Source organism: Pelobates fuscus, chromosome 2 (genome assembly GCF_036172605.1).
Source record: "Pelobates fuscus isolate aPelFus1 chromosome 2, aPelFus1.pri, whole genome shotgun sequence".
In the NCBI taxonomy this organism is placed as follows: domain Eukaryota; kingdom Metazoa; phylum Chordata; class Amphibia; order Anura; family Pelobatidae; genus Pelobates; species Pelobates fuscus.
Window position 1 is genome coordinate 118501799 of NC_086318.1, and position 22215 is coordinate 118524013.

The following is a 22215-nucleotide window of genomic DNA, read 5'->3' on the forward strand; positions in this document are numbered from 1 at the left end:
GAGCAAAGCTGTATGAGCGCGGAATAACTTTATAGTGGAGAAAGTGAGATGCACAGTGAGACTTTCTCCAACAGCGTTCAGCAGTTTTGGAGCATTTTTGGAGGTATTGAGTAATCTTGGTGTGCCAAGGTTGTTGTTGGGGGCGCTTGCTGTGTTTAAATGTAGGAGGTGCCATGATGTCTAGTTGAGAAGAGAGGGTAGAATTGTAGAAGGAGGTTGCAGAGCTAGGACAGGTGACTTTTGAAATAGGTAAAAGAAGAGTTTGGAGATTAGTGGAGAAATGCTCTAGGTCAAGACATTGGAGGTTTATGTGTGACTGATGTTCAGACAGTGGTGTAAATTGGGTCTTAGGTATGCTGATGTCAAAAGTCAGCAGGTGGTGGTCAGATAGAGGAAAATAAATATTGGAAAGATTAGAGGTGGTACAGAGATTGGTGAAGGCTAGATCAAGAGTGTTTCCCACTGTGTGGGTTGCTAAATTAGACCATTGAGTAAGGTCAAAGGAGGAGGTTACAGAGAGCAGACGAGAGGCATCAGTGCAATTGGGGTTGTTGATTGGGATATTGATATCCCAAGTATAAGGGAAGGAGTGCTAGATGAAAGGAAGTGGGGAAGTCTAGGTCATGGATAGGCAACCTTCGGCACTCCAGATGTTTTGGACTACATTTCCCTTGATGCTTTGTCAGCATTATTTCTGTTAAAGCATTATGGGAGATGTAGTCCAAAACATCTGGAGTGCCAAAGGTTGCCTACCCCTGGTCTAGGTTGACCGGGTGGGGGTGGGGAGGGATGATAGCAATTCTTAAAGGAATTAAGTTTAAATGGGTTTACATAGTCGGATAGTGTGAACTTCAAAAGAAGAAAAGGATAGGGCAGGGGGAGTTATGATTGGTTGAAAGGTAAAGTGAGGGGAAAGAATGCCTACACCACCGCCTTTACAGTTGACTCTGGGAGTGTGAGAGAATTGTAGCCCACCAAAACATAAAGAGGTAGGAGTAGCGCTATCAGAGGGGGACAGCCAGGTCTCTGTAAGTGCAAGCAGTGTGAGTGATTTTGAGATGAATAATTGGTGTATGGCTGTTGATTTTAAATTACTGCAGACAGAGCTGGCATTCCAGAGTGCACACTGAATGTTGGTAAGTGAGGGTAAAGGGCAGGGTATTGTGATGAGGTTTGTGGGGTTTCTGGTTTTCTTAGTGTGTGTAGAGAAGGTGAAGGGCTTTGGATTGGGAGAGACATGACCAGCTGCTAGAAGCAGGAGGAGAGAAAGTGACAGGAGGTGTGAATGGGTTTTGTATGAGATCGATTGTGGGTAGGAGTGAAAGAGTAGAAAAATAAGTGCAAGGCATGAGATGAGAGAAGAGGGGAGTGTAGGAGAGAGGGGCATATGTAAATATGTAAGGGGGATGAGTGAAGTGGATGTAAGGAGATATTTTTATACTGAGGGAGAAGGAGGAAATAAAGAGGAGGAGAAGACATATCATTGAAATAATTGTTATAGCTAGAGCAGGTGAAGGCGGGGTAAATATTACGTTTTATGGGTTAAGAAAGTGCAGTAGTGTACTAATAAGAGGCAGTGTGTACACCTTTTTTTACTTATCTAACATTTTGGTGTGACAGACAATCTATACATGTCATAATGATTAGGGATCATAAGTACATGTATATAAATTTTAGAAAAACATTTCCATATCTTCTAACATGAAAGCGTATCCAATATACTATGAACTTTACAATCTAAAATAAATAAAATTCAACTATCAATAATATTATCCACTTTATCGTATTATAATGTTTGAACTTTGAGCTATACACAATCATGATGATGCACATTCTTATGGAAAGGGGAAAATAGTGACAAAGGCCATTACTCCTTTAGTCTCCTTTACTCAGGTGTTAGTGTCATGTGCAATGCAGCAATCAGACACCGAATTACATTTTCATGCAAAAATATTTGTAGATATAAACATATCCACATATATAACATTACTAAAACATATATGTATACACATATCTGAATGCATTGTGTTCCATCTTATTGTATTATGCATGATATACATTTGACATCTTAGAGAATAGACTTTAAAATGAAGATATAGAATAAGAACTCAGAGCCAGGTTCTCTTGGCTTTGATTTTTGTGAATTGTCCCACACCAAAGATGGGATGTAAGTTTACACTATTCATGTGTTTTCATTTTATATGATACATACATAAATACTGTAACTGTCGATTTTTAGTAGTCCATTTTTTTTTATTTCTCTTATTATTTTGAGTTTGTCACTTTTGTAGGAAATGGTACATGCAGCGTTAATATTGTTTATTTTAAGTGCAGCAGTTAAGCCTCAAACACAATTGCACAGCTGAACTCTGTTTTGTCCTTATAATTTCATAAGCAATATGTCAGAGGATATATACTATATTGATTGTTCCTTAAAGAACCCCTAAATGCACCCAAACCCCTTCATTGTAAAGTGGTCTGGATGAAGAGGTCCTTACATTTTAACCCTGCAATATAAAGCATTGCCATTAAGTAGATATGGCAATGCTTACATTACAGGGTTAAATACTCTTCTACAAGCTGTCTTCTTTACCACAGTGGGCCGTGCATGCGCTTTTTGCCCCAATTGCAATGCCAATATGAGCAGATTAAGCGGCTGCAGGGACTTGATCTCAGTGCTAGAAAAAAGGGTAAGTAAAACCCTTTATTCCTGTTTTTATCTGGATTTAGTTGGGTGTCCGAATCTTACTAAAGAGATAGGGTTAGGAATATAGGTTGTATTCCTAACACTAGAGTGTTCTTTTACATTGTAAACTCATTTCCACATTGATACATAATTACACTACAATGGAGCAAATACAAATTAATACTAATTTACTCTAAATTCACCATGAAATGGACTGACGGTATGAGCAGCACTAAAATATTTAAGAATTAGATCCTTAAGCAATAAAGGAATATGAATGTTCTTATTAAAAAAAAAAAAAAATTATAAATTTGATGAACCGATTTCTGTTATTTTGTAAATGAAAGGCAACCAGGCCAAAATCTCCATATTTCCAAAATCTTTATCAATTTGAAACTCAAAATTTGACTCTAAATTGCAAATTTATCACATTTGCAATATGGGGCATTTTAAATTTTAAGAATCATCTCAAACATTTATTCCATCACTTTCTACATCTGTTTTTGATATAAGTATTATTATTATTGTCATTTATATAATGCCAACAGATTCCGTAGCACTTTACAATATTATAAGGGGGAAAAGGGGGAGGGAGAATTTAACTATCAATAGGACAATTACAAGAAAACTTACAGGAACGATAGGTTGAAGAGGGCCCTGCTCAAGCGAGCTTACAGTCTCTAGGAGGTGGGGTATATAGGACTGGAGACGCGCAGTCAAACGGGGTAGTTGTGAAGCAAAGCTGGAGGAGAGATTAGAGTGCTGCCCTTTAAGAGAGAGCAAGAGACAGGTATATGAGGTAGCAGTAACTCTGGGAGGCCATAATTTTATACCCTAATTTGCATCATACTTTTAGGTTTTTTGCATTTTGACATGTAAAAGTAAAGAATATATAAAGCATACCTTTCCCCATACAATATCACTTCCATCAGCCCATTTTATAAATACATCATCCTGGACACCCCGTTCAAATGCTGGATAAGGATTAGTTTCATTTCCTGCTATAGCTGGATCCTAAAACACACAAAGAAACAAACTAAAATAATATAACAAAGTAGGAAGAAAATAAAGGAAATAGCAGGACATTTATTTTTACAGCTATGATGTACAACCAACAGATAAGCATTTCAAAAAGAGCAATTTTGTGTATAGAATGTTGTTTGGGTATACCTAAAATAATGCAACATTTTGTACACATATGTAATTGTAATGTTTTATTTATTAGTTAATTTGTAAAGAAATATTGTAGGTAAAAAAAATTATAGATTATATAGTATGCTTTATCTTGCAGTGCAGCAGGCTTGATCTTAAATCAGAGCCTGGATTCAGAATTCAATTTTTGTCTCAAACAGTGGATGTGAGAACTAAATAGTCGCTCCATGTACTTACCATAAACTTTCTAGCAATTTTGAAAAAGCAGCTTCTAAAATTGACCCAAAGATGTAAAAATGATATCTATATATTGAGATAATGCCCATGTATCGTAAGTTCAATTGCCCAGGTAAAACCGGATAATTTTTCTATACACTTCTTTGCCTGCCACTATTACAAACTAAAAAGTCTACTTGTGCTGTGAACAAAGCATTTGTTAGTTCCATATTATGTTCTAACTGCTGTAAGGTACACATGCGATTTGAGTCATAAATTAGTACGTACAATAAGGGAGATGGAAGTGGGAACCTATGTTTCTGCCATGTAATGATTAGCTTAGGGCAGGGTTAGACAGCCTTCAGCACTACAGGTGTTGGAGTGCCCAAGGTTGCCTATTTCTGGCATAGGATTAAACTGGAAGGTAAGTGGGTTTTGCAGTTCAAAATCTGATTTGCAGTACAAACGTGCATGGAAATACAATAATTTTTATTTTGTTTCAATTTGTTAATTTTCTAATTTTGTTTGTTCAAAATTCGAATTTGATTGATTCACAACTAAACACAATTTTATTAGTATTATTAATAAAAATATATATTTTCCCCATCCACATCTATTTCTTATTGTGACACATCTGTAATGTTAATACACTTTTGAACGATGGTTGACACCAGATCATATTGTCTACCACAAATTCATTGTTTGCTATTATAAATGGCAAAAACTTTAAACTGAAATGACTCAGTTTAGGACTGTCAATTCACAACATGTTCTATTTTTGTTAAGTAAATCCCCAAAGACACCTGTGTTCCTAACGCTAAAGCCTCCTGCCCATTTTAGATAGAGGTTTCCCTATTTGCAATAAAAAAATACATTCAAACTTTTACTTCTCTATTTCCAGCAACAAGGCTCCTTCATGCTGCTCCCCTCTGCACCTCCCACAATGTCAGGCATGGCCTCTTCTGGCTTGGGTCCAATCCAATTATGCTTATAGAGAAGCATCAGGATCCAGATGCACATGTGTGGTGAACACTGCACATGAATACAAGATTTCCCACATGATGGCATTGTATCCAATGTTTTCCTATGAGCTTCTGCATCACATGACCAAGATTTTACTCTGTCAGTGCAGCGTAAACACCTCTAGTGGCTGTCAGGAAGACAGGCTCTACAGGTGGATTTAACCCAGTCTCTAAAAAACTGCAATGTTAGCATTCCAGGGTTATCAGGATTGGACCACTGCACCAAGACCACTTCATTGAGATGAAGCAGTCTGGGTGACTTTAACCCCTTAAGGACCAAACTTCTGGAATAAAATGGAATCATGACGTGTCACACACGTCATGTGTCCTTAAGGGGTTAATGTCCTTTTAATGACATAAATAAACACATTAGACCTAATGAAACCACAAAGAGTGTACATATGCTTAATTTGTAAATTAGTATTCAGACTGTTTAAATGTGATAGCTTGTGAGCAAATGAATAAAGCTATTTTAAGGATACCAAACCGGTATCCTCTTACATGATTAAATGTCTAAAGAAATAATAATGATATTATTTATAATAATAATAATGTGAACATACCAAAAGTATGATAAATCTCATTCCATCTGTTCGAATTTTGTCAACCAGACTTGGAAGTCCTGCGAAGGAGGCGCCTAGTGTAAAATCCATCTGTCTCTCCATATAGTCAATATCAGCATACTGTACATCCTACAGGGTGATATTACAAGACAAATTGATCTTGACAAATCGAATATACTAGATTGCTGGATAAATAAATGACAATCCATTGGATATAACATCTAGAAGTCTCTTTTGGATATAATACCTTAAAACATCATATTGTTATGGTGTAAGCACAATCTGTAAATATATGTTAATTTGTGTGCAGGCAATTGATCTAGGAATACCTGTTATATTCTTCATTTTTTTTTTATATATATATGTTTTTACAAATTAAAAAAAAATTGTATATTCATCGGGGATATTACCTGTCACTCTAAGAGTGCCGTATATCTTTTAAAGGGACTCTACAGTGTTAGGAATACAAACATGTATTGCTAACACGATAGTGCTGGAGTATCTCTTCAGGTCCTCACCCCCCCTTCAGAATGAAGTAAAAAGGGTTTCAACTTACCTTTTCTCCACTGCCATGCTGGTTTAGCCAAAACTGGCCACACCTTTATGGCGGAGACCATCAGTGTTCATGATGTCAGCCAAATCAATGGTTTCCCATAGGAATGTATTGGAAGGCTATTGAGCATGCACAGCAAAAAAAACAACAAGCTGTGACAATAAGGATATCCACATAGAGATGCATTGAATCAGTGTGTTGAGCGTTCACCATTTCCAAGCTCTGAACATAGTTGCTGCACACAGCACAATAGGAAGCACATATAGGGGCTACCTGAGTGACTCTGAAAATGCAGCGTTTATATTGCTGAACCTGCAGGGACAGGCTATAGATTCCAGAACATTAAGTATAATGTCCCTTTAAGTTTTCCTTGTAATCTCTATGATACAGATAAAGAAAGTGACTCCTGAAGGTACAATTAGTAGAACATGTTAGAAATATTATTAGGAAGTTTGACAATCATTTTCCTAATCTTTATCCTATCACTTAGCGAAGTATCATGACAGCAACCAAACAACCAAAAGTTTTGAAACTATCAGGGTATAGAATTGGTGATAAAAAAAATTGGAGAGGAGAGATTTTAGTTGTTAACTTTGCTAGAGAGGAAATGTTTTGCATCCATTAAGTCCATTTAAAAAAAAAAAAAAAAAAGGTAATTATTTTAAATTGGTTTTCAAACAGGTAATTTATAATCTCATTTAGCATAATCCATTTTAACACAATATTTTAAATAGTTCTTTGAATGTATAATGAATTCCTTATGGAACTTAAATATTGGTTATTTATATATATTTTTTTGTCTTTTCCCATATTTATAAATTACACATTCATCTAGTCGAGTCTATAGATCTTATATTGTTATTAAGCCTTTATTTGTTTATATTTTAATGAACACTAATTTCATTTTATAATTATTGCCTAGAGGGGTGTTAGTTTTGTTAAATAAAATTTTATTACTGCGACTTTATAATGTTTCATAAAACAAAGTGAGATAAGAAAAAACAATAAGTACAATTTTAACTTGGCAAGGCTGGACAGCGAGTTTCTTACTGTCACATTTTATGTTATATGATTGGTCATATTTGTATCGAGCATGACACTGCTTATTCTTCCAATAAACACTGAGCTTACAACATGAGCAGTATTTTTTAAATAATGCTTTCAAATTTGTATTAACTCTCCAGGAAACCTACTGAATTCACATCAGTATTACCCCTGTTAAAGCACTTGCAATCACTTTACTTTATTGAAGCTAATAAGTAAATAATTGATTTTATAATCGATTTTAGTTTCCATTATTATTATTATTATTATCTTAATGTGTTTTATTAAAGATGAGAACTGGCAGTGATATCTTTATAACACCACACTAATAAGACTGAAACTGTACAAAGTTCACATTTCATGTTTTTCTAACAGTAACACCAATAAACATATGTAATCTCTATTGGGAATAACATCGCTACAGAAATGTTAACCTTATGTACCTAGACCACACTATTGTGATATAATATATTTTTATTCTCATTTGCATTTTTGTGGGATTGTAAAGTAATTATCTGAAGTGCCTTGATTGTAAGAGTTTAGAAGAAGAAGCTGGGCATGTAAATTAAAATACAATGGTCTGATAGTCATGACAAAGGGAGCTGGGAAATGCAAATTATCCGAAAGACCGAATAGGTGCATCAAAGCCACTCTGTCATGCAAGGTCAACAACTCGATGTGTAATCTCTGAAAACAGTCTGTTGCAAATAAACCCTGTCTGGTCAGGGTTCACCAAAACCGAGAGGAGCTGAACCAGTCTTTCCGCCATTACTTTGGCCAATATTTTAGTGTCCACATTAATTAAATAGGTCTATAATTGCCTACCACTGTGGGGTCTTTATCTCTATTTAATAACCATTTACTTACATGATTTAAAATTTTAGTATGCTAATACTAGTATGTAAATACTATTTTACTACATAGAGTAGTTGTGACAAAAACAGATACATTAAAACAGTCAAACATCTTGCTTATAGGTAATTATTGTAAGTCTACAGACAATGCAACTTCATAAAAATGCAAACAGAAAGTAAAAAAATATGTCTTTACCTATGATGCATAAAAATATTAATAACAATATTAACATACAGTAGTGCAGTAGAGCTAGACTTAATCTGTTCTAAACAGTTGAATTTATTAACTTACATATGGTATCTGGGCATTAACCATCTCATTATAAAGGTCTGAGATTTCCTTGTCATCTTTGTATCCGTAACGACACAACTGGAATCCAATAGACCAATATGCTGGCATAACAGGGCGTCCGACAAGCTGAATGAATTTAAAAATAAAACATTAAATCATATCATTACAACTTTCTATCATGTGATTAATAGGTTCAACCATAAAGTGAGCACTGTCTTACTGATGTGTACTGTTGTACGACTACTTCTGGTGTTGGTCCCAAAACCATATAAAAGTCAAAAATCCCCCCAATTGTGCGATATGTTAAAGCTGGTAGTGGTAGTAGAGAGAAATCTGGAAGAAAATTAACAATACAATTTATTAACTTCAAATAACACCAATAGTTTAGTGATGGACAATTGTAGGTATAATACACTTTGCTACATTGTATTTCTTTAAGACATAGCATGTTTCTTTGATGAATAACCTCTTACCCACTTTCAGTGCATAATATATGTTTACATCATCTTGTCCTAGATTTTTGCAACAACAATTCAACCTTACTTTTAGCCCAAATAAAGATTAAAGGGACACACCAGGCAGCCCTTTTTACTCACCTCGTTCCAGCGCCGGGAGCCTCGTGAAGCCGAGCCCCCTATTTCGTCAAAATGACGAAATAGGCGGGCGTGAGCAGGGAGCAATCAGACGCTTCCATTCGGAAGCGTCATTGCTCCCTTGTGCACATGCGCGGCTTTGCCGCACATGTGCACATACTTCATAGGGCGGCATTCATGCGCCCTTTGCCCACCCCCTCTCCTCTGCTGACAGGCAGGAGAGAGAAGGCGCGCACACAGTGCCTTCTCTCTCCTGCACACGTCAGATGTATTTTTAAATTCTTTATTTTTCAAAGTGCAGAGTTAATGACATAAGGCAAAATTGGTGAATAACATATCATAATAGTTGGTATACACGTAAATGACAAGATATGCTGCACTTTTTTTTTTCCGAAGTAGTAGAAAGGATAACAAGAGTGTAAACAGTATTGTCTTGAAAGGCATAGCAGGACATTTGTGTTGAACTGACAATATTTTGATTTAAGCATGCAAGGTTCCTAGTATATAGCGCATATAAACAAGATTGGTCTTAGTCAGCTATATATCTGAGATTTTTTATAAAGTAGAAACAGATTCAACTCTAGTGTTAGGTTGGCTAGCCGCGAGGCCCCGTGGTAAGCACGCTATATAATTACTTAAACAGTGCACCGTACAAGTAAAACTATAGGTGAACAAGGGTCTCAGACAGGTCTAAAAGTATAATTTGATTACTCTGCTAGTAATGCATGAACAGAACAGGCATTGGATGCAAGTATATACGTTAGTGATCATTAGACATTCCTGCATTTGGTATAGTTCAGCTATAGTTAGCATACCTGTCGAAGGAGGCTGGGTCTGTCAGAGTTAGGTTGCAGGCTGGTATAGGACCCCATCTATCATGTTATGGGACAGCCGAGCAGTGATAGTGATAAGGGAGCTGTGAGGCAAGAGGCTATACCAGCAGGTGTGGTGGGAAGGGATGTTAACCGATGGGATAGCATACGTTGGGATCTAACTAAGTGAGCCCTGCTGCAGCCTAGCAGAGTGATTACAAGGTTGAACTAAAACATAAGCTTAAATAATTGGTTTGCATAGTAACATTAGAGAACATATATAAGCTGTTGGGTCTAGTAGACCTGCAGCTCAGATGCAGTCCACGTGTTAGAAAGTTCAGCCTATGCCCAGGGATGGGTGAGTTTCTAGCAGGATGCTTCAGTCCATCTCCGTTGTTGCCCCATGGCTTGCTTGCTTTGCTTCGGGAGCCGGCTCCGGCGGTACCCCGTGGGATATGTTGCCGTGCTGTCGCTTGTGTAGCATCGTTCCTTGTGTAGTGTCGGACCTTGCTGCACTGGGAGCCGGAATGTTGGACAGGTGAGACTCTTGCTTGCTGTGTTTGCTTCGTATTTCCGGGTGTTTTAATTTGCGAGTGGGAGAGTGCATCCAATGTGCCTGCCGCCATTTTTCCTCTCTGGGCCCGCTGGTATCTGTAGTGTCGGACAGCCATTTTGGGTGCTTGTGGTGTTCGCTTATAATAGCTGCGTCGTGCTGCAGGCCGAATACTTGCGGTTACTATTCTTTCCGCTTGGCGGTAGGTCGCTCCTCTACTCTGCAGGATTTCCCTAAAGCTTGTACATAGGTGGTCAAATATCTCCAGGGAGTACCTGGGTTGCTGGGTGCGGGTGTTCCGATCTTTGTGCTTACACTGGGCGGCCATCTTGGGATTTCCTTGTGAGCCGTTTACCCCAGTATGGCTTGTGGCTGACTTGTCTGCTTTTCTTCCTGGTCGTTAAGTCCAGTAGGGACCGGGATATCCCCCACCAGTCCAAAGGTCATGTTGAGTGGAAGTCTCTTGAGGGCTCTTGTGCCTAGGAAAGCGGCCGCCTCTCCTCGGCTTCAGCCTCAGAAGGCCGCGTTTGTGTCTCCGTGTTCCCGGCCTCGGTGGGCCCCCTGGGTGGTAGCGTTGAGTTATGGAGGGCACCCCTGATGTGGGTGGCTCACCCCTGAGCGGTTTTGGGCTAAGTAGCCGTTACTTTTGCCCCAGATTGTGCACACTCGGCGGGAGCCCGTGCCAGACACATCTGCACGGCTTGATGGTCAGGCTCCGCCCTCCAGACGTATTTTAATACATCTTACGTGTACATGGCCTTTTTAGGGCCATACATGATAGGAAGTCCCTCTAGTGGCCGTCTGAGTGATGGCCACTGGAGGTATTCCTATCAATCAATCTAAACACTGTATTTTCTCTGAAAATACAGTGTTTACATTATATTGCCTGCAGGGAGCTATAGATCTCACCTGAACAACTACATTAAGCTGTAGTTGTTCAGGTGACTATAGTGTCCCTTTAAATATGTCTGGGTTATGACATTAGTCTGATAAGGATGTTTTTCTTTAATTTTAATATATATACTGCTTTTAACCCTAACATGAATTAATCTTTAAATACCAGTAGTAATTAAAAATTATATATATACACATACATACATACATACACACATACACGCTTGACCAATGCTAAACAGAGACTTACTTACTAACTCGGAAGGTGACATATACTGAGAGATTACCTATACAATCAGGAAGGGTATTTCATACTAATAATAATAATAATAATAATAATTATATATATATATATATATATATATATATATATATTGCAAGCCTATATTCATTTAATTCTATATACTCTGATTTATGATATATTAATGTATTATTAAGTTTTTTGTTTACCTATATTCATTTGTATATATTCATTTATATTCAATATTTTAAAAAGACAAAAAGATATTGCTTCTAATCCCCTATTTTCATTGTAATCTCAATTATTTAGAATTTGAAATAGAGAAACTCTTACCAACTATATAATATAGCCAAGATATCTGTAAGATAAGCCTTGCAAAATTCTATTCTTTGAGATGTTATAGTGGTAAATAGGAAGAATTTTTGGGTACACAGCCGAAGATGATTTTTGTGCCCCACTTCTCCTCCCCAAAAGCATCTTCACCTGTGTGCCTCTTAACCCGCCTTTTGTTTCTTATCCTCTTTTTTTTTAATGTCTTACCTCTTTTTACCATTGTGTGTCTTACACCTCCCTTGTGTATCTCTTGCAACCCCCCTTTGTGTGTCTTACTTCCCCAGCCCCTTTGTGTGTCTTCTTCTCTCCCAGTCCCTTTGTCTTTTACTATTACCAGCCTGTCTATCTCCCCCCCAGCCCTGCTGTGTCTCCTTTTCCTCCTTTTCCTCTTTTCCAGCCCCTCTGTGTCTTTCACCCCCAGGCCCATATGTGTGTCTTTCTCCCCACTCAGGCCACTCTCACCTCAATGTCCCTTAGTGTTCCTCTCTCCTCCCCTTCATGTCTATTAGTTGTCCTCTCCCCTCCTCTTCCTGTCCATTAGTGTTCCTCTTTGCCCCCCCCCCTTATCTGTCTCTTAGTGCCCTCCAATCCCCTTAATGTTCCTCCCATCCTCCCCTTAGTGTTTCTCTCCCTTTTTTTTTAGTGGTCTCTCTTACCCCAGTGTTCTTTTTCCCTTCCCTCCCCTGTACCTTAGTGCCCCACTTAATGTTCCTCTCTCTCCCCCCCCAGTGTTCCTCTCCCCTCCCTCTTTTTAGTGTTTATTCCCCCCCTCCTCCCCTGTTCCATAGTGTTATTCCCCCCCTCCTCTGTCCCGTAGTGTACTCCCCCCCTCCCCTGTCCAATAGTGTTCTTTTCTCCCCTTCCCCTGTCCCATAGTGTTCCTTTCTCCCCCACTCTCCTGTCCCATAGTGTTCTTTTCTCCCCCACTCTCCTGTCCCATTGTGTTATTTCCACCTGTTCTATATATTGTTCTCCCCCACTCTTCCATAGTGTTCTTTCCCCCTCCTCCCCTGTCCCATAGTGTTATTTCCCCCATCTCCCCTAATAAACAGGCACAAACAGACTGGCCCCTTATTGTCAATATTACAAATGTGAAAAATATACTTCTGCATTCTGAATATCAATTTAGTGAAATATAAATGTGTGTTCTTGTATAGACAAGTAAGTCTAAGTCTGTCAGCTGACATGCTCAGCCAATAAATGTCATCCAAATGCAGATGGAATGGATTTGATATTTCTGATGCCATAGTGTAATTTATAACCTATGTGATGTAGATAGAAAGGGACTGGGCTGCATATTTGCGAGGAACCTTGTTTTATGTCAAACCATTTAAAAACAATTTGATACATAACAGGTAGTCTCCACAATGGGCATTTTGGATCCATAATTAGGCTGCAGGTCTCAGTACTTAGAACACCCCTCTAACTCTGTGAATATGAAAACACAGCAGAAAAAATGTTTACCCATTGCATTGCTGTTTAGTAAAAGAACACCATGAGCGTTGCCATCTTCTTCCAGTCCCATATAGTAAGGATGCAAACCATACGAATTTACATGGTTCTTTAAAAAAAGGTAAATACATAATTAATAACAATCTGATGCTATTGAGACAAACAGCAAGTTATGCTCTAGGTTTTATTAGTAAATATTTCCATTATTCCACGGTGAAAAAAAATATGTATATGTATATGACCTGTCATGATGTGAGTTCAGGCTCCTTTGTACTTCCATAGCAGAATTATTTTTAAAACTAAAGCCTCTTGTGCTGGCTCTGAATAGTCCAAGGAGGATTATATACATAAAATAATATTTGCTTGCGTAAATTTTTTTATAAACTAATAAAAATGCACACCCATTATAATATCATACAGGGGACTGTGCCAAAACACATAAAAAATAACTTAATATGCCTATGCAATTTTCATGTTTTTTCTCCAGATAGTTTAGTACATTGAGATTTCGTGTATTTCAAAACCCTATTTCTCTTAGACCCTCAATCTCTTCCAGCTGTCTATATTCGACTGCATACTGACACACTGAAAATATAACATAATTTTCAAGAGAATATTTAAAATAGTAAATATTAATATAATTTTGGCATATTTAGATATATAAAAACAATAATCGAAGAGTTCTGATCTTTGCTTAATGACTTTAAAAGCACCAATAATACAATGCAAACAATAATGATGGTGTGTGTGATATACAACACTTACTAACGGGGGCTGGTCTTTGGCAAATAGCCCTATTTTAGAATAATTCAAATTATGCCGGAATGTTTCGTGCTCAGTCTCTCCAATCCCGTAGATGTAATGCGATGCTAGTCGAGTTGAAATCTCTAGATACATATCTGAGAAGGTAAACCCTGGCACTTGGGAGTCCCAGCTGGTGAAATTAAAGCATAATAGGTATATAAATATTAATAATTTGTTCTAGTTTATATTTGTTAGCAGACTTGTATAAATAAAATATGACAATGTTTGTGTTGCTTAAAGGGTTACTATAACCAAAAACAAGTGTTTTCCCCAAACACTGGTTTTAGTTGCAGTAACCCTTTCTGTGCTGACCCCCACCAACCAACCAACCAAAAAAAAAAAGGCTTAAAGGTTTTTTCCTTGCAGAGGCTAAGTTCTCTCACAGCATGACCTCACTCCCTTGCGCCAGATGGGTGAGAGACCTGGGAAGATGGACTGAAGGCAGCATGGGATGGGGACATGTCATCATCAACTGTCTGGCACCAGCATGCTCTGTGTGCCGGTGTCAGATGCTGGATTTTGCATTAGCAAACCTGGAACTTTGTTCCAGGCACCATGACCACTTCAAATCACTTATGTCATTTTGGTGCTTGGAGTAATCCTTTAATTAAACCTACCTAAAACTGCTATGGCATAATGAACTTTTGTTATATAAAGTCTGGTTTTGAGCAACAGCTCCATTTCAGGGGATTATCATGTGTAAAGATACTAATAAAGCACACATGCATTTGAACATGGTTTGTTCTAGACTGGTACACGCTGAAAACAATTATATTGGCCAAATTGATTCATCAGATTTTTTTAGATTTTTTTTTTGCATTGTCAAAGTTACCCATATCTAACTTCTTCAGAAGGAGCCTAATTTGCGTAAAAAACAACTGACTTTGATATCTAATAAGTGTAATATTTACTTTGAATGCTAAGTTTTCAAAGGGACACTATAGTCACCAGAACAACTACAGCTTATTGAATTTGTTCTGGGGAGTAGAATCATTACCTTCAGGCTTTCTGCTGTAAACACTGTCTTTTCAGATAAAATGCAGTGTTTACATTACAGCCTAGTGATAACTTCACTGGCCACTCCTTAGATGGCTGTTAGAGATCCTTCCTGGGTCATGGCTGCCTAAAATGCATTCAAACATTCAGTGTCTCCTCTCTCTGCATGCAGACACTGAACTTTCCTCATAGATATTAGTTGATTCAATTCATTTCTATGTGACGATTCTGATTGGCCAAAGCTGTGTTTGAATTGTGCTGGCTCTGCCCCTGACCTGCCTCCTTGTCAGTCTCAGACAATCCCATGTAGAAGCACTGTGATTGGATCAGGCTACCACTTCTGATGATGTCACCAGACAGCTTGCTATTCTGGGCAAACAGCATGCAGAGCTACAGCCTCAGGCTTGAATACAAGTAAGATGTTGCTATATTTAGGGAGGCATGAGGGGCACAGGGGGGGGGGCTAGATGGTGTTACATGTTTGTCTTCCTGACCCTATAGTGTTCTTTTAAATATACGTAACATAATGTAACAAAACTTATTTTGGAGGGAGAATTGATAATGTTAAAATATTACTAAGGACAATTGCTTGCTATATCAATCTATGCAGCTTACTTCTCACTGCATATCGATTAATTCATAGTCTAATACGAAGAAAACACTTTTAATACTGAAGTAATGCAGCAGGAAAATTAACTATGACTTTGAATAGGTGCAGGTTTCTTCTATTATATTAACAACTTTGCAAACAAGAGACTAACAAATAACCTCTCAAGATTTCTAATTGACATATTACGCGATGGGCATCGCATGGGGTGTATGATTCATTTGTTTAGACTTTGCTAAAAAGACAATTTCTTAAAGTATATCTGCTCTAAACATTTTCATCAACTTCTCTAATCCGAGTGTCTCAACCATTCCAGACTCAAAGGACAGATGATACAAGCAATAATCCCCCTGGACGGGAGTCTAATTTCTTTTTGTTCTGAATTTGATTAGAAGAGAGAGACTGACATTTTACAGAGGAATCAATTGCTTTCAAAGCACAAATGAGTTTCAGAGGAAGTGCTTGAAGATATTCCCTCTGGTTCACTAATGGTCCCCTAAAATAACAGACCTCTCCAAAAAGTAGTAGCTTAATTAATTTACTCAACAAAACACTTTAATGGCAGGAACACCGCAAGGATTCCAAAGCAGACTTTCTACAGGATAATAAAAAAAGGACTAAAATAATACTATAAATATTAAAATATCAACAATATCCAAGCTTCCTATTTGATTATTGCCCTCTTAGATGTATTTTTCTGCATGCTAAGAATTAATAGATTCTGTATTATGAATCGTAAATGCTTGTCGTGCTCCAGCTGTCCGTCTGTCTCCCAGACAGATCTTAAAAATGTTTGCATGACTTAAAAGTTGTATGTTCCACATTATATGGGGGGAGCTATTCATAAATGGTTGTGGTCTCCTTTTAAATAAAGGTTGATTAAAAAATGGATCGTGGCAATTCTGGTCTATTTTAGCCTACTGTAAGATAAAATATACCAATTTAAAACTATCTGGAAAGAAAATCTTATACTGCGTTCTGTATTATTATGCAAGTATGATTCCTTCACAAAACGTCTGTCAAAGAATAAAAGAGGATCAATTAGAGAAAAAAAAAATTACATCTAGGAGCATCAATGGCTAAACTTTAAAATAATTAAATACATTTAAGAAATATAATCAGCATCCCTGGGGCCTCTTCTAAGCAAAGATGACTTGCAATCTGTCACAATATGGGCTGCAAACATGAGTCTCTAATACCCATAAAATAGTGGGTCCAAGTGCATGGTCTCCCCTATTTCCAATCTATTATGAAGTAGAATATGAGTGGAATTCAATAATTGTTAAAATAACTGAGCAACAGGTTTAAGCATGCACATGTTGTCCTCCAATATATGGAATGTGGTTGATCACCAGTAAAAGGTATATGGAGTGGGAGCTTGCCACCATCCTCTAAGCATACCCCTTTTACCTAACACTGTCTATTATCACCCAAATATAGTATATAGTTTTGAACTCCCAAAGAGAACCTGGCAGTAGTACAAAAATACAAAGTAAATCATTACATCTCCATGCTCTGCATTTATATGAGATGTATATGTATTGAAAAAAAAAAAAGAGTGTTAGCAAAATGTCTTGTTTAGTCACGTTTATGAAAAATAATCAGATACCTCCTAATCAGTTGGTTCTTGTTTATTCCAACACTTTTACAAACACTCTTTTTTCATTTCAATTCTTACACTACAAATCAGTGGGCCTGTGAGTGATTTATGTTTGCCGTGTGACCCATTAGCTGAATGTCTGAATGATTCCTGGACATTATTCAAACTTCACCAATAATTGAAAAAATAATGTTTTATTTTTTTTAACATATGTCAGAAAAATCTGATTTGATATCCCTATCTTGAGTAACCAATCTAGTTCAGAGTCACTCGTTATATCTGAATATGTGATAACCATATTTATATAAACTGTTGAGCTAAGTTTAACCATGCGAAATATCAGTTTGGGAAGTGTTATTTGTTTGAAGTCTGTAACTTTGCAATGAATAGCCAACTTGTGTTTTTTCCAGTGGACTTTGAACATGTCAGTCATGTGTTTCATGTTGGTCCTTTTGTATTATTATCATCATTGTTTCTCTGGTTATTAATATGAGGCTAGGTACAACAAATTATCTAATTCTTTAGTAAGATAAATTGCATAATATACCATATCTCTAAAATTTGCTAACCTTTATTCATGGATCAATATTATTTACTTACATGATAGTTCCAGTGCTTTTTCGTCTGATCTGAAGTCCAAATGGATTAGTCTTTGCGATAACATCATAAAGCCGCTCTGCCTCATTACTTGTTGGACTGCTGGGTGTATTTAATTTTATTGGAACTTCATATCGCTTATTATTCGGGTCAGAGAACTGTATAAAGGAACATAGGCCAAATTATTACATCAAAAGGTTGTATCAACTGTTTTATGACAATTCCCTGAGAAGAGAAAGGTAAAGGACAACAATTCATGTCAAATAAAATACACTTCTAAGGTGTTTTCACAATATATGCTGTATATATACAGTGAAACTTCAGAACTGGAATGCTCCCTTACCCTATTCACACATTTACTCGGTATTCACACATAAAATTACATATAAAAATGTCTCAGTACCCGAACAAAATTCTGTATTAGAACAAAATCACACAGAATTAACCTTGTTGGTACGACGCATTGGCCTCCTAGCACTAGACAAAGCAAACAGAGCTCCATTCTGTCAGCAAACAGCACCATTCTATCAGCAAACAGCTCCATTCTGTCAGCAAACAGCACCATTCTATCAGCAAACAGCTCCATTCTGTCAGCAAACAGCACCATTCTATCAGCAAACAGCTCCATTCTGTCAGCAAACAGAGCTGACAGGTAAAGTAAAGTTACATTTTAATTTAATTTACATTGTGTGTATTGTTTTTCTCTATGATTTTGTGCATATAAGGTATTATTTAACTGTAAAATGTGTATTATAATGCTGTAATTTGGAGGATCTGGAATGGATTAATCTAATTTACATTAATGCTTATGGAAAATTTTGATTCGGTTATCAAACAAATCGGTTCTAATACAGCCTTCTGCGACGGATTAAGTTTGAGTTTAGAGGTTCCACTGTAGTTCAATGCACTGTGTACATTCAAATAAACATGCAACAAAAACATTATCTCCATTACATACTAAAATGTTTATTTGTTTAATTATATCCCAGAAATATCCTGTTCTTGATATGATTTGATTCTTACCTTAAATTGGAGCATATGATTGTCATGATATATCACATCTAAACGCACTGTATCAATAGGAGTGGAAATGGAGCGAGTTCCAAAACGTGGTAAAACCTTGGAACCTTTAGATAATACAGCTGTTAAACCAAAAGCTGATGTCTCAATGTTGTTTACTTGATATCCATGATCACTGGGATAGTAGCACCATGGAACATTAGGTACACTGCTAGCCTGAAATAAATAGAACAAAATATATATGTTTCATTGATATATATATATTTACACACACACACTACAAAGATATCAACACACACATACACGCAATACAAAGATATCAAAATACAAAAATACAAAAAAAAAAGTCTATAAGGAACCATAAATGAATGCACCCATACATGTTTAGTTGTTTATTACAATCAAATAAATGTTTATTGGCTTTACAAGAGACAACAAATCATGATATTTTATGTTTAAAAATAAAAAGGAACAATACATAGGGTAATGTTACTGCAGAAAGTAGGCCACAGTACATTCCAATCCAAAGGAGAGAGCTATTTATGGATGCAAGGTAAATTTAAAGTTAGTAAACTTTGTGCACCATTTTATAAATCACTGTAGGCATTTTTAGGATATTTCCCATTAGAATCACTTTTGGGGGGTTTCGTGGGGTGGGTGCCTTTGTCTACAGCGTTATGGATTCCCAGTCAGTAGCTAGAACCATTATCTTTTTGCTTATATCTGGCTGGTATACATGGTCATATTTTCTATTATATAAGCAACTATATCCATTTCAGAATTAATAAAAGGGTCACTAATAGAATTGAAGTGCACCATTTTAAAAATTGAGCATTCACAGTGTTTAACAACTGACATCCCTAAATGAAAGGTTTTACCACCAGAAGTCTGCAAAATGTTTCATTTTTGTATTCAAAGTTTGGAAGCAAAACACCTAATGTATTGCTTACTGCTCAATCCAGCATGACAATTTATGTCTCTACATTCTAATTTTGTGTTACATGATAGTACATCATATCAAGCAATGTGCTTTTATGATGAATGGTTTTTTTTTTTTTTTTTTTTTACCAGAAATGTTAGTTTTTAATGAAAAATAAAGATTTGTCTCTTTCTCCCTGTTTGTTATTAGATATAATATTTATGTGTCTATTGCTCTGTATCTTGTATTTGTGGAAACAGCTAGCTAAGTGAATGTAATCTGAGGGACTGCTAATGGTGTGTAGAAAAAGGGTAGGCAACATTTTGTATTCCAGATGTTGTATACTACTGTGTTTATGTTAATAAGAGAAATCAGAGAATCTGAAAGTCTTTTATATTAGTTCTCTGGCAAGTTTTACTTTGTTAATCTCTTGACGGTGGCATGACTTTGTATTAACAATTATTTTGTTTTCTATAATCAACTACATTTTTATAAGCCTATTACGAAGACTAAATGATCATAAAATTCACCTTCTAGATAAAATATGAGATTTATTGTTCTCACCATTGCTCTGTAGTATAAAATGTGATAGGTGTTTGGCACTTATCTTAAAAGAACAGAAAGAACAAAGGCCCTAAGTTTGTGGAGTAGATCATATAATTTATCATACAACAAAACACAAGAAAGTTTTCCCAAATGAATATTGAAAAACAAATGTTTAAAATGTACCCATAATTCTCTTTGATTTCATTATATCTAAAAATTTAAATCCCAAAAAGAAGAACATGGAAATTTTAGAATCTAGTTTTAGTTCAATGTGTGTGTTTAGAGAGTACCATTAATGGCTAAACTCCATTAAAACAAAGGCCTGCAGTGGATTTGACCTTCAAGAAGTTTTTTTTTTTTAAATGCCCATACAATTTCTAATTAGTGGGGTAATAGCTGCTTGATCCAAGGAGACATCTGACTGCTATTTTGGGGTCAAGAAGGAATTTTTTCCTAGTTTGTTGCAAAATTGGAAGCGCTTCAGACTGGGTTTTTTGCCTTCTTTTTGGATCAACAGCAAAAGCATATGTGAGGAAGGCTGAACTTGATGGACGCAAGTCTCTTTTCAGCTATGTAACTATGTAACTATCAATCTATGTAACACAGACAAGATATTTCCAGTTTTACATTTTAGAACCCACCAAGTGCCCTATTTTGGAGACATTATTGGCTGACCAAACTTTTTTGCTTAACTGCTGAAGAAATATTATCTGTTCTAAAGAGATTCCATTTCATGTCAGAATTCTGGTTCCATTTCATGTGAGCTTATCAATTGATGTTGTAAATGATGTGTGATATTGTTCTTTACAGAAAGCACAAACTTTCTAACAGCGTATTCAATTCTTAGCACCAAGAGAGAAACATCCTGGTTGCGCATTTATGGAGCAAACTATGGTATTTTATTATTGTATTAGAAAAAGATTGAAGGACAACTGTCATCAATTTTCCACTTCTCATTTTTTTACGTTTATCATATTTTACAAAACCTAATGCTTTTTTAAATGATATAATTATTTTGAGTTGAAATAAGTTAAAATGTGACTTTTTACATGATGCTGGTCAACCTGTCTTGTCTCCTGCTGTGACTGATAGGTTGAGCAGTAGTTTATTAGATAACAGTAGAATTTGGGCCAACATGGTTGCTCAGACAGAAAAGAAGTTACACAGAAAAAAAAAAACATAATTAAAAAAAAGAATTGTTTCATAAAATGTAAAAAAATTACAATTATAAATTTGATGTCAATTGTTCTTAAACCCCTTAAGGACTGAGCCAAGTGTACACGTTGTGAACAAGACAAAACCTGGCATTTGCGCTATATGTCTGTCCAACCGTAATTCACCTCTTTCATATTAAATGCACCCCCCTTATTATATATCATTTTATTCAGGGGAAACAGGGCTTTCATTTAATATCAAATACTTAGCTATGAAACATAATTTAATATGAAAAAAATGGGAGAAAATAAGAAATTATGTTATTGTTTTAGTTCTACGTGACATTTTAACTGTCAATGTCATAATACTGTTTGCTTTTACTGCAATAAAATACACATATTTGTATTCAGCAAAGTCTCACGTGTAAAACAGTACCCGCTATGTACAGGTTTTATGGTGTTTTGGGAAGTTACAGGGTCAAATATAGCACGTTACATTTGAAATTGAAATTCGCCAGATTGGTTAAGTTGTCTTTGGGACTGTATAGTAGCCCAGGAATAAAATTTACACCCATAATGGCATACCATTTGCAATAGTAGACAACCCAAGGTATTGCAAATGGGGTATGTCCAGTCTTTTATAGTAGCCATTTGGTCACAAACACTGGCCAAAGTTAGCGTTAGTATTTGTTTGTGTGTGAAAAATGCAAAA

At 36.4% G+C, this 22215-nt stretch overlaps 1 protein-coding gene across 2 annotated transcripts in view; it reads right to left on the reverse strand.

Annotated features, from left to right (window-relative positions):
• SI (sucrase-isomaltase) overlaps nucleotides 1-22215 on the reverse strand; it is a 269528-nt gene that overhangs the window by 75410 nt on the left and 171903 nt on the right. For both annotated transcript variants that reach the window (XM_063442609.1, XM_063442610.1), the window contains exons 26-33: nucleotides 18888-19100; nucleotides 17868-18022; nucleotides 14026-14194; nucleotides 13273-13369; nucleotides 8603-8715; nucleotides 8383-8508; nucleotides 5640-5768; nucleotides 3590-3700 (exon numbers count right to left, since the gene is read on the reverse strand). In XM_063442609.1, coding sequence (XP_063298679.1) covers nucleotides 3590-3700; nucleotides 5640-5768; nucleotides 8383-8508; nucleotides 8603-8715; nucleotides 13273-13369; nucleotides 14026-14194; nucleotides 17868-18022; nucleotides 18888-19100 — 1113 coding nt within the window. The remainder of the gene's footprint in view (nucleotides 1-3589; nucleotides 3701-5639; nucleotides 5769-8382; nucleotides 8509-8602; nucleotides 8716-13272; nucleotides 13370-14025; nucleotides 14195-17867; nucleotides 18023-18887; nucleotides 19101-22215) is intronic.